General features: G+C 42.1%; 1 protein-coding gene across 1 annotated transcript; it reads right to left on the bottom strand.

Annotated features, from left to right (window-relative positions):
- Positions 1–464: 464 nt before the first annotated feature.
- TMEM97 (transmembrane protein 97) lies at positions 465–13,573 on the bottom strand. Its single transcript, XM_073616685.1, has 3 exons — positions 13,401–13,573; positions 5,536–5,680; positions 465–3,573 (listed from the first exon to the last, which is right to left on the bottom strand). Exons 1-3 carry the CDS (start codon positions 13,518–13,520, stop codon positions 3,323–3,325), a joined length of 516 nt encoding a protein of 171 aa, XP_073472786.1. The 5' UTR covers positions 13,521–13,573; the 3' UTR covers positions 465–3,322.
- Between the last annotated feature and the right edge of the window lie 256 nt (positions 13,574–13,829).

The following is a 13,829-nucleotide window of genomic DNA, read 5'->3' as shown; positions in this document are numbered from 1 at the left end:
TCAGCTGTAATTATACTGAGATTAAATTACACAGAGGTGGACTCAATCTACTAATTAGGTGACTTCTGAAGGCAATTGGTTCCACTAGATTTTAGTTAAGGGTATCAGAGTAAAGGGGGCTGAATACAAATGCACACCACACTTTTCAGATATTTATTTGTAATAATGGATAATTATGTTGAAAACCATTTATCATTTTCCTTCCACTTCACAATTATGTGCCACTTTGTGTTGGTCTATCACATAAAATCCCAAAAAAATACATTTACGTTTTTGGTTGTAACATGACAAAATGAGGAAAATTTCAAGGGGTATGAATACTTTTTCAAGGCACTGTAATACTTCTGAAAGAAAACTAAACCATTTCTATAAATAGTTTCCTATAAAAGGGTTATGTGATCAGTTGGTGGTATGATGGTTAAATGCCCAGTGTCTGGCGGTAACTCAATGATAACAACCGTTAGTACTGGAAAAATAGATTTATTTAGTGAATCATATGAAAGAGGCTATGATCATAAGAGATGTACTGAGGACCAGTTCACAGCAGTACAAAAAGAAACAGAACAGACCAATTTCAACAACTGTAAGTGAAATAAAGATAAAAAAAACAAAACGGCTCACTGTTAAAACACATCACATTACAAAAGTTGGCATTTGTGCCTTGTATATACTGTATCTTGACTTTTACTATTGCCTTTTAAAGAGACCCTGTCACATTTCAAACTTACAAGAAGATTATAAATGTATTTTATGCGTGTTATTTATAAGTGTGCAGACATCCAAAGCCTAGAAACTGCTGCTGGATGCCACCATCTTGGATGTGATGACAGCAGCCTCAGAGCTGTCGCTCAAGTATTCTCCATCCCCAGCTACTATATAAATGAATATATAGGGGGGCTGGGGGTGGAGGAGTAATTAGACACTTTGAGGAAAGGAGAGGGTTATGGCGTGCAAGGAATGAGGAGGCTGTGTTGGACATCTGGCTTTTCCTGAGTAGTCAAATTTTCCAGCTAGTTCAGAGCACACTGCAAGCAAAATTAAAAAATTATGGGAGAGAAAAAAAACACGGCAATTAAGCATTTAAAATACTTGTTTTTTTCTGTGCCTCTACTTGCAATTTGTTAAGATGACAGGATCTCAGGGGCAGATGTAGTATTTTATGAGATAGTATAGAAATTACCATAGTAGACAATACTGCTTTAGGAAAATCTCTGCCTCAAGAAAAGAAAACCCTTTCTGAGGACTAATGGAGAAAAAGGTAGTAATACTCTGTAGTAGAGGCTGCAGGGTGAAGTTGGCCCAGGAGAAAGTCTCATGACAACCTGGGTTCATGACACTAGCAGGAAGATTGACATCTAGTGGCGAATAAGCAGTAATGCAATGGATAGCTCTGGACTGAAGGTGAGTATTGAAACAAATTCTGTAATTTTATCCTTTAATGGGCTATTATTATTTATATAGAGACATCCATGGTTATAATGAGACTTCTATTACCCTGTTTCCCCGAAAATAAGACCTAGTGTGATTGTCGGTGATGGCTGCAATATAAGCCCTATTCTCCAAATAAGCCCTAGTTAAAGTCCTTGTAGGTCTTATTTTCAGGGTAGGGCTTATTTTCGGGGAAACAGAGAAGGCCTTTTTTGGGGGGTAGGGCTTATATTGCAGCCATCACTGACAATCAGGCTAGGTCTTATTTTCGGGGAAACAGGGTAGGTTAAGCTACCAAAAAGAAATAATGGAGTCACCGAAGTGGATATACACTGTGGCACAGCTATGTAATGAGAAGAACAGCTAAACAGGAGAGGGGGCTGCTGATGTCACAATCTCTGACTCGGCCAATCAGAGGAAGTTTTGTATTTATTGACAGACTACAAAAGCAGCCTATGAATGGCCGAGTGCTGCTCAGCCCAATGCTGTTTTACTCCGAGTGTGAGACAGGAAGATCTCATCTCACACCCGGAACTCAGTGCTGTGTACTCTATATCTAGCTTAGGCTACATACAGTTTATACGGCACACCCGGTGGCCGCACATGTTAAAAAAGGAAATAGTTCATTTGGGCCAGCTTGGCCCAAACTAACTATACAACGTGAAAGTAAACCTGGACATTAACTTTAACTCAGTATTTTGGAGGGATGTCCACATACTTTTGGCTATGTAGGGTAACAGGAACAGTGTGATAAAAGCACTTTGTGACTCTTCATGATCTTCCCTCACTGTTAAGCTGGCCATAGCTGGATTGAAATTCATCCAGTTCAGCAGGAACCGGACAAATTTTGATCCATGTGTGGCTGTTTCCGCTCGATAGAAGTCTATGGCCAGCCTTAATCATCACTCCCCTTCATCACACAGGTTCTCCCCTTTATTCCGAATGTCCCTGCTGATATAGGTGTCTAATAGGTCAAATGTGGTTATCACAGGCAACAATACTTTATCCTTCAATGGGTTATATGAATCCAATTACATGAACATTGGAGACTAGGGCAGGCCATAGACGGTGCAAAAATTGCACGATTCCCCATCAACACAGATAGAATCCCTCTTGCCGAGACATTGTCATTATTCTGGCAGGGGAAGCTGTCCCTGCAGGGAGAAGACAGTGATTATTGCTAGCGGCTATACCAGCCGATAGCGATAATCGTAAGTTAATCCAGCAGGCTGGTTGTACCAAAGTTGATCGATCAACTTGGCACATACAACCTGCCCATACACGGTTTGAATCTCAGCATTTGAACCCTCTATAGCTGGCCTTAGGCAGCTTATACATTTTTTTTTTTTAATCAGCATGTTAAATAAAGACCCAATTTTCACATCCACATCCAATTGTGGATGGGAGAATTGGGTTTTTTCTTTTATTGTGTTCTGGCAGCGGGGAACGTTCCCTGTCATCAGACTACACCGATTAGTGCTGCCAGCTATAGCCGGCATTGCTGATCAATCAGGAAAAACCCAACCTATCGACTTCAGCACAACCAGTCTGACCATACATGGTTCGAAATCCTGCCAGTCCCTGCTGAACTAGCCAAATTTCGATCCATGTATGGCCACATTAAAACAACTTTCTCTGGGTTACCACATTTCCTATGCAAGATATATTAACATTAAAGGCAGAGGTTTGTGTATCATTGGCATACAGTATATCTGAATATCTATTGGTCCGTTTTCCCATGAAAAGAGAGAAATCTTATAAAAAGACAATTAAACTAATTTCTTTTCCAGTAAGTGGCTATATTATTCTGTATTGCAGTAAACATTGCTTGTTGTTCCTGACACATAGTCGTGGCCCACAGTTATGTAAAAAAGAAGTCTTTCACCCGGTGATATTACTTCCTTTTCCGCTTCTCCTCTTTACAGTATCTAGGACTGAAGAGCATGGTGACCAGGATCAGTAATGGGATCACCAGGTAGGGAGCGTATATGGCCACCAGAGTAAGGCGCTCCTGCTGTGTTGGAGATTCCAGCTCTTTGGTTTTTGGAAAGTCACCAAAGAGAAGATGTGCGAGGATGGCCAGTACTGTGGTGGCGACATGGGATGAATAGACGATGGCAGGAACTCTGATCCACCGGCAACCACCTGAAATATGAGATGAAGTATTCAATAGACTTCACTAATTCATACAAGCTTTATAAGGTCAAAGACTAATTATTATCTATGAGTAAACTAAAGAGGTCAATGTACAAAGAGCGATCACTAGTATATATACCCACTGTATGATCAAAGCAGAAAAACATAAAAATATGTTCCTGGTACTGTAGAAATAAGTACTGCAATCAATAAACACAGGATTACATTAGAAAAGTAGCAACCTGGTCTTCAAAGACCCTGTAGCACTTCTAAAGCCGGCCATAGACAGATCAAATTCTGAGAAGGCTGGTTGCACTGAAGTCGACTTATCGGTCGACTTCAGTACAACCAGCTAGTCAGGTTTTTTTGTTCGATTACTGCCACCAGCAGTGATTGTTGTACTCCAACAGCTGGGAAATCCTCCTGCTGTCAGAATACTATAGCACATGGGTAGGACCTAGCCGCTACCACTTTTGAGAGAAGTGAAGAATGTGAACTTTTTCATGACTCAACAATGTGAGCTTGCAATCAGTTTTTGGCTTTCCAGTCTGGCTGCTTAACATCTGAGTTCCAGCCTCACAGTTACCTGCACGATTCCCTGGATTAGTTCTTGGAGCTCTTTGAAATCCCTGGATCGTTTTGGAAATTTGTTGATCGTGCTATCCTTGCTCCACACGTTGGTCGCTGACATTCGAGTCCACTATTTCCGGTAAGAGTGTATACCCCTTATCTCGGGTGGAGGACACACTATCCCTGATGCTCTACATGCCTGCTGAGGCCTTTGTACCCCACTTCTGAACAACAACTTTTCGTGGTGGACTCCATATACAGTATGTTTACATTAGGATTTTCACCTTTGGGACTTTCTCACCTGTGTTTCTACTCATTATATACATGTTCTGTTTTATATTCATCATATTTGAGATTGATTTTTATCACAAAGTTTTTATTATTTACACACAATACTTGATACATTGTTCAATGTTTATTGTTTTATATTTTTAGCGCTACATTTTTCACTGATCTTTTGCATTGAATTTTTGTCACATTCTTATGTAGCAACTGTTCTTCTTCACTAATTGAGTTAGCGCAGTAATATCCCCTATCCACATGTGCTTCTTTAAAGTCAGCAGCTACAGTATTGGAAGTTGCTGACTTTTAGCTTTCTATGGTTATGTTCTTCTTTATATATTGGAAACCATTTTTTTCAAGACAGAGTTCGGTTCCAGTGTCTGCTCAGATGATGTTCAACTCTGGGCTTTTGATTGCATTTTAGAGAGCATGAAAAGAGGGTCCTATAATGCATACAACCCAATGTATAAACTGTAGTTTTAAGAAAAGAGGCTAGTTCTAACACGTTATTCTTTTAGGTACTGCAATTTGCTGCATAGGAGTTAGACCAGTTCTAACAATGACCAAGACCAGAACCATGAAGAAATAAAAGCTTGCAAAAAAATTCTAATTGGTAGAAACTACCAAGGACCACAAAAGGACGACAACTGACAAAAACTGCTCTGTTGATCAAGCAGAAGTGGATGAGTTAATGCACAGATCAGGTGCAAGTCTCTCCAATCCATGATCCAGGCCGAGCCAGGGAACACAAGCTCCCACTAAAAAATGCAATACCCCAAAAAATAGATCAATTGACATTTTTGGAGCATTGGCTAACTGACTTCTGGGATTTGTCCAGCCCTGGTAGTAAAATATCCACATCAAGTAAGCAGTGCACATGTCCAATTCTCACAGGCAAGTCATTATGGTTCCCACACAATCCAATGCGATTGTATAAGCCTGCTGTGTGTAGAACTGCCACCAGCGACAGCAGAAAGTCACGTTGGGGTCCCAGCATTACCATCACTTGCTGCTATGAATTCCACTGAAGACTCTCACAATAATGTCATTTATATAATCTTCATTATTTTCCAAAACAAAATTACTGCTCTACACGTGGCATCTGAAAATAATACCTACCTTTAAAAAAAGCATAGGCAGCCACAGGGAAAAAGGGAAGCTGCACGATGGCTTCACAATACACAAAGCTCATAAACCAAGGTGGAGGGTTCCTCATAAGATGATCCTTGAAGGTGGCTGTGTACCATCTCATCAAGTCCAGCAACTGCAGACAAACATAAAAGGACCATTATTTATTCATTTCGATAAGATTAGGAGCAAGCAAATAGTTCATCTTTTGTCACAAAGCATAATTGTGAATCATGAGGATTCTAAAAATAATACTGGATGGGATTGTTCTGGTACCACTCAATACACAACATGTAAAAAACATTTTTATTTTAGTAGAATTAATAAAAAGGTCCTCAGGACACAAATATGTCACAAAATCACCCTTAATGTGTAAGTACATAATAAACTTTCATACAATCACAACCCAGATCCTATAGACCAGTTATTCATATTGCCACCATAAAGCAGCATTAAACCCAAACAACAAAAATATGATATGTGGCTGCTTACCAACCTTTAAAGCTCAACTCCAGGCAAAAAAAAAAAAAAGTTATTCTTTGCAGTGGGCTGTGTCTGGAATGCAAGGGTTAAGTGCTCATTTTGTCAAGGAGAGGGGAGAAAGTCTTATACTCACCCGATCCTCCGCTCCGCCTGAAAACAGCGCTCCCCCATGATCCAGCAGTGGACTGTTCCTGACGTCCTCACATCCAGAGCAGGTCTATGGAGCATGCTTGTGGCTCGATGACGTCAGGAACAGTCCACTGCTCAAGACTGCTGGAGCACAGGGGTGCAGGAGCTGCAGGGACCTATCATGTGCGGGAGGATCAGATAAGTATATATTCTTTCATCACTTCCCAAGACAAAAAAAACAAGAAACTAACCCTTGTAGTGGGGGAAAAGAAAACTTTTATATGGAGTGCAGCTTTGATTGTGAAGGATGCATTCGTTTTCTTTTTTGGGGGCTTTTTTCACATGATGATCTAGCTAGTAACATACAGTGGAACCTTGGATTACGAGCATAATCCATTCCAGGAGAATGCTTGTAATCCAAAGCGCTCACATATCAAAGCAAGTTTCCCCATTGAAGTCAATGGAAACAAACATAATTCGTTCAGCATTGACTTCTATTACATGCAATACCGCATGTGGCCAGAGGTGGGGGGGCGGTTCCGAAATACTCGGGGACAGCTCGGCTGAACTCGGAAACGGAGTATTTCCGAACGGCTCCAAACCGTTCCGAGTGTCCCCGGCATCCCCGCACCTCTGCCCAAATGTGGTACTGCACACCCCATTAGCTTAAATTCTGCTCGTTTTGCGAGACAACACTCGCAAACCAAGTCAGAATTTAAAAGAAAAGTTGCTCGTCTTTCAAAAAGTTCGTTAACCGCATTACTCTTAAACCAAGGTTCCACTGTACTTCCTTTCCTAGGATGGTTCCACTCTGGATAGAGGAGCAACTGAGACACCTTTGGACATCAGCATTGTCAGTCTGGGGAAGTGGGTAGTGTTAGACTAGTAGATTTACATGGACTTCAATAACAAATTAAAGATGAACTCCAGCTAACACTTTATAAACATTTACAAAGTTTTTTTTTTCTTTTTGGGTTAAAGGTTTTACATAAATAAAAGCTGATCATTGTAAGCACCCCTGTCAGTGGTAAATGGTTTGTTTCAATCCTCTAACTGCTACTTTGTCTGGAGAGCTTGGTCTGTAAGGCCTTGTTAAAGTGGTTGTAAACCGCTGGACTCTTTTTTTGTACCTGCAAGGTAAAAGGCATAATGTGCCAGTATGCATCACATTATAATAAAGCTTACCAAACTTGCACTGTTTAGGGGATATTCACTTCTTTGGAAGCCGATGATGTCACTGGCGCATGAGGTTCAAAGGAATGACGATGGGAGTGATGTCATTGTGGTTTAGCCATTCAAGTGGCCAGTGCCTGCGAACCCGGAAGGAAGTCCGGGTGAAGATGGAAGCCCCGTCAGCGGTGACGGCATGTCGCTGGAGGGTTTTGTTTCAAGGTAAGTCTTTCATACTGCGCTAGTATGTGATGCATACTAGCACATTATGCCTTTACCTTGCAAGAGGAAAACACATTTCTTTTTGTAAACTTAAAGGGGTTATAAAGCTTCAGCTTAAAAAAATAAAATATAAAAAACATGTCATACTTACCTCCTCTGTGCAGTTAGTTTTGCACAGAGTGGCCCCGATCCTCCTCTTCTGGGGTCCCTCAGCGGCGCCAATAGCTCCTCCTCTTCTCGAGTGCCCCGTCGGAGAAGCACTCTCCTTTGGGACACCCACACGGGCGCGCTCCCGAGTCCTGCTTCGTCTATTGACACAGACATCAGAACTTGGCCCTGGCGCCCATGTCATTGGATTTGATGGACAGCAGTGGGAGCCAATGGCTGCACTGCTATCAATCCATCCAATCAGGACCCGAGACACCGACTTTTTGCTGGTGTGCTCGTCCTGGGCGTGAGGAGGAGAAGAGAGGGTACAGGTAAGTAAAACGGGGGCTCGGGGGCTGCAGCATTACAGGAGGTTTTTTCACCCCAAAGCATAGAATGCACTGCGGTGAAAAACCGAGGGTTTACAACCACTTTAACTACTGCTTTTAGCCTAGGTTCCCATTGGAGTGATTTGATGCCAAAATCGGTGGCTTTTGCCAGCAATGGCACCATCTGAATTGGAGCGGTGCTGACTTTGTGGCGCCGCACCGATTCCCAAAAGTAGTTCCTGTACTATTTCTGGCGACTTCAGGGGATGATATGCATAGATGTTTGTCAAATCGCCCCTGAAGTCGGACTGCATTGCCGGGTTGAAATCGTGCGAATTCAGCTGAACGATTTCCAACCCGCACCAATGTGAACCTGGGCTAAAAGAGCTTGAAAACGAACAAACTTACCAGGTAAAAATAAAACTAAAAAACACAACTAATGCAGCCACCACATCTAAGAACTGAAAAACTGTAATATAATAGATTTTTGTTTTTTGGGTTTATCACCACTAACCCAGGTACACACTGCCAGCGGGACCCGCGTGTCAGTCCAACTTCAGGGAGATTTCAGAGATATCTGTGCGGGTTGCTGCACAGATGTCTAAACAAATTGCCCCTGAAGTCACCAAAAGTAGTAGAGGAACGAATTTTGGGAATCAGTGCAGCGCCACATAGTCGGCGTCGTACCAATTCGGACAGTGGCATTGCCGGCAATAGCCTTCGATTTGGCATGTCAAATCACATCAATGTGAACCTAGGCTCAATGTCAGCTAATAATCTGGTTACTGCAGAGAGTGAATGGCTATACAGAACTGATACAGTGCTGCAAAGACAGAACTCTGTTGTGTACCTTAGGTGATCGGCTCCTCATCTTTGAAGGGTGTCTCTGCAACAATGTATTAATTTAGTATAGCAGTTCAGGCTCTGCACTGGCATTACACTGTTGTAGATGAGCACAGGAACCTCCATACACTTTGTACACAGTGCAGAGGTCTCATTCCAATGACTTGTTATCACACACAGTGATCTGCATTGACATATGTGCATCACCACACTGCAGATTTGAGGACCCGGCCTCCATGAGTACCATGTGAATACAGTCTAAAGCCTCGTACACACGATCGGATTTTCCGCAGACAAAACCTCAGACTTTTGTCCGAAGGCTTGTGCCTGGATTTTGTCTTGCATACAAACGGCAAGGAATTGTCGGGCAACAAACACAAATGTAGTGACATACTATGTGGTTTTTCAGCTCTTTAGCGCCACCCTTTGGGCTTCTTCTGCTAATTTCGTGTTAGTAGAAGTTTGGTGAGTGTTGATTCGTGCTTTTCATTTTGTGCTTTTCAGTTAGTTTCTGAACGGCCGTTCATCAACCAGACATGTTGTGTAATCGGTGGAGATAACGTGTTATTTATTATTGGTCTTGGAGTTATTGCTTTGACCCAAGTCCAGTCCAGGAACAGGAGGAGGAGGATTTCTTGGACCAAAAATTGATTGCCTTATTGATTGTGACCAATTAGGTCATATGCCTTTGCTGCGGGAGCTCCAAGAGAATAATCCAGATTTTCTGAATTATCTCCGGATGACAGACCCCTGCATTAAGAAGCAGGACACCTGCATGAGGCTTTTATTAAATTTTTTGGTTAAAAAATAATTTGATTTGGTATATTTTCTATATTTTTGGATGCATAGAATGCACTTTTTGGTTAAATTCTATTGGCAGATGGCATGTCTAATTTTATTTGTTTTTTTTTAATGCACAATAAAAAAAGATGTGTAGAATAATACTTGGAAGTGTGTTTTACTTCAAATGACAGTTTGGGAGTAGGCAGTTACATTTAAAAAAAATACAATGTAAAATTAACAAGGCACCAATATAGTTGTATAAAAAAATATGGGATAATGGAGTTGTGGTAAAAAAAAGCATAAGAATATTATTCTTGATATTGCTAGAAAAAAAAAGCCTTTGAAAATTCATTTGCAATAACTCCATCAGTATCACCAGCAAAGCAGCTTCATTATTATCCCATTAAAGAAGAAGAGAATGTGCGCTGCATTTCGAGATTTCATAATTTGCCACGTCACGAATATTAATTCTCCATTACGAACGCTAGTTTACAAGACCGACCACTTCCAGCTCGTCCTTGCTTCCGAGCATGCGTGTTTGTACTTTGGACTTTTGTCCGACGGACTTGTGTACACACGCTCTGAAAATCCGACAAACACACATTTGTTCGCAGAAAATTTTTAAGCCTGCCATCCAACATTCGTCCGCGGAAAATCCGACAATTGTCCGATGGAGCGTACAAACGGTTGGATTTTCCGCCAACAGCCTGTCATCACACATTTCCCGTTGGAAAATTCGATCGTGTGTACGCGGCTTTAGGCCTGGTTTACACCTGTGCGTTTTTTTAGTGCTTTTCCCAAAAGTGCACTATAGCCCATTTATCAAGGCTTCCATATGTACACTTTTTTCAGCCGCTGCATTTTTGCAAAGGGTCAGGGACTTTTTAGAACACAAAAGAGCGCATTTTGGTTTAATAGACGTGAATGGAGAAGCTGCAGAAAAGGACGCAGTGCGTTTTTTTTGCCTTGATTTTGCCACGATTTACAGGTTTTTAATCTGCCCTACAAAAAATTGGATAGAAAAAAAAACAAAAAAAAACGCATAAACACACAAAAGGGCAACACAAAAAGCACTGCAGAAGCAGATCACAAGCAAAACTGCATTGGTGTGAACCCGGCCTTAGGGCCTATCCACAACAGGGGTGTTGGACTGCGCAGCTCCTACCACTGATATACTGCACACAGGGAGGAGGATTACAAATTGATAGGCAGCCTAGGTTCGGGCCTTTGCATGCCGGGAACGCTAAAACATGCTGCCGTTTAGCAGACATGCAGGTTGTGCCATTATTTAACAGCTTCCTCACGCATCTGAAAATGTGCTGCATTTGGGCGCACGTCAAAGCATATGTTGCCCTAGCACCATGCGGTTGAGTACGGCACGATCTTGGAATTTAATCGGGGATTTCTTTTCTTGCACATAGGACAGCGCATTGAAACGTATAGGCTGCCCTAAACACGACACGCGGGAAGATGTGAAAGTCGCACCTTTAGATGTGAAGAAAGTCTTAAGCTGGCCCTATACAGATCAATGGTTTCCTGAATTTAAATCCATCTATAGCTATTTCTGTTCAAGAGTAATAGACCTAATGATTAAGTTTTTTTTTTTTTTTTAATGATTAACTTTTTTTTTTCAAATTTTTATTTGATCAGCTCATGCAGACAACCAGCTGCAGCAAAAAGCAACGTATTCTGACAGCGGAGGAGGAATTCCCCATCCACCTCGACTATGTGGCTGGGGGAATCTTTCAGTTTTTTGAATCAATGTATGGCCAGCTTAATGATTGTAACGGCTTGTTACAGCTATGATTGTAAATAATAAATGATCAACTGCAATCATTTTGATGGAATCGATCAGATAAAACATGTAAAAGGAGAAGTTCACCGTTTTTAGGGTGGAACATGTAACATGTTCCCAATGCTGGAGACGCTGCCCAAATCCACCCCCCCATGACAGCCGTACAAGGAGGATTTCCCCATACTAGCTGTCACTTTTTAAAATCAGCACGGCCATGCGAGGCTCCGCCCACGCGGCCGCGTCATTCATTCACACAGCTGTGTGTGACAGAACTACAATCTCCGGACCCCGAGACATCCTTTGCTGCTGTTGGCTTGTAGTTCTCAATGAACTACCACAGCACTATGGAGCATTGTGGGTAGTTCATGGATTCTTCCTTATGGGAACACAGATACACTGACCGATCTGCAGGAGACCTGCATGGCACCAGCAATCTGCTGATCACTGGTAAAAAAATGAATAAATAAATAAATGCACATTTTTTTTACCTGAAAAAAAACGTGCATTTATTTTTTTTTCTAAAAAGTGAACTTTAAAAGGAGTATGACCTTATGGTGACCACACCCCATTCAATTCACTCATCCAATCAAAATGATCCAATCAATGGAATGGACATAACTTCCAAAGCAATCAATTTAGACTATTTCAATTAGATTCAATCACACTGTGCCGATTGTTCAGGATGGAGGATTATTGATCGTTTTATATTGATTGGTGGCGCTGAGATACTTTATTCATGAATACAATCCCATTTCCATCAATCAGATTGTGAGAGCATATGGTGGACACAGATCTGTGATTGATGACTTGGGGATCATTTACACCAGATGCAGTCAGGTGTGTTTTTAATGACAGTGTTTACACCTCAATCTGTGCTCACTGCGCCTTTCTGCATGCGCATTTGTGCGTCTTTTCAGTGCATTTTTTCTGTGTTTTGTTGTGTGGAATATATATTTCAATTTGTTTCCTTTACAAAGTTGCATTTAGACCTGTTTCTGGTGTTTTCTGATGCAGAAAAATGCAACATATGGTATTTATTTTTTTATTAAAGCACATGAAAAATTGCAATGGTATAAATTAGACTCATTGGAATACAAACTTTTCACTGCATATGCTTTTGTACTGTATTTTTTGTTGCATTTAAAAAACCCGCCATGACTTCATCTGGTGTAAATGAGCCCTAAACGCAGTATGAACATATGCAAGAAAACTGTATTCCCAGGAGCCTAGCATACACCCCTGCACCGCTTTCATCTGTGTATAAAAATAAATAAAATAAAGTACAGCACGCTGCAGTTTTCCACACTGGAACGCACAGCAATGCCCATAAACATGTGCAAACGTGTAAAATTCAACTTGATATAGAAAGTAAATTAAAATTAAAAAAAAAAAAAATCCCAAAAATGCACTGCAAGGCCCCATTCACACCCAGCGATTCCACATCCCGCTAACATTGTACAATGTGTGTTTGGGTGCCATTCATTCTGCACCAAATGCGATTTTGTCGTGAATGTCACATGCATGGGGGAAAAAAACAAAATTGATGCAGGGACCCATTTAAGTGAAAGGGAAGCCCTATGTGTGAAATGCGGAGACGTGTGTGTGTGTGTATATATATATATTGTGAGCGGTGGGAAGACGTGTGAATGAGCCCCACACACACAATCATGTATGGAGAGACCTGGAGGGAGGGCAGAGATGGTGGTCAGCCCCCAGGATGGGGTGTTAGATGTGGATGGATCCCCCCCCCCCCCCCCCCCCCATGGGTGACATATGGATGGATTGGGCTATGGACTATAGATAGATCGATTGTAGAGGAAATCGATGACTTCTCGAAGGGTGTATGCCCTCCATTAGTGATCACACACACAATGACATGCTTGTATTTCCAGCATAAGGAGTACAGATAATAGGGGAGCCCCGATGTGTGTGTTGGGAGGGGGGGGTGCACTGACCTGCTGCGGATACCAGGCGGACGGGAGGACGGCCTGCAGGTCTACGAGCAGAGTGATGGGGATGTGTGAGAAGAAGTAGAAGAAGAAGATCCATTCCAGCAGGCGGGTGACAGCAGCCATATCTGCAGAAGAGCCGTACAGTGATAGGGGGCGGGGAACAATCGCCACTCACACCAGACAGGACCCGCCTTCCCCGGCTCCAGAAACCAATCACACTCTGGGACGTCTCCGTGACACCCAGAGCCCGCCTCCTTCCCTGTGCCAGGTGTCATGTGACGTGTAGGGAGGGGGCGGGGACTGTTCCTTAGAGCTCTATGACCACCTTCATAATACAATGGTGATGGTCTGGCTGTAAGATGCCTTCCTCTCTATAGTATCACCACCACCCAGTGTACACAGCAGGAGCTGTGCCTTGTGCTCGTCTCCTGG

The sequence above is a fragment of the Aquarana catesbeiana genome, linkage group LG02, assembly GCF_042186555.1.
Source record: "Aquarana catesbeiana isolate 2022-GZ linkage group LG02, ASM4218655v1, whole genome shotgun sequence".
Classification (NCBI taxonomy): domain Eukaryota; kingdom Metazoa; phylum Chordata; class Amphibia; order Anura; family Ranidae; genus Aquarana; species Aquarana catesbeiana.
Note: the sequence above shows the minus strand (reverse complement) of the source record. Positions and strands in the feature narration are given on the sequence as shown.

Coding starts and splice junctions, on each gene's coding strand:
- TMEM97 (XM_073616685.1), bottom strand. CDS start 13,520: ATGGCTGCTGTCACCCGCCTGCTGGAATGGATCTTCTTCTTCTACTTC. Junction 5,681..13,400: donor CCGCCTGGTATCCGCAGCAG/GTCAGTGCACCC, acceptor GTTTGTCTGCAG/TTGCTGGACTTGATGAGATG. Junction 3,574..5,535: donor TGCCTATGCTTTTTTTAAAG/GTAGGTATTATT, acceptor CTCATATTTCAG/GTGGTTGCCGGTGGATCAGA.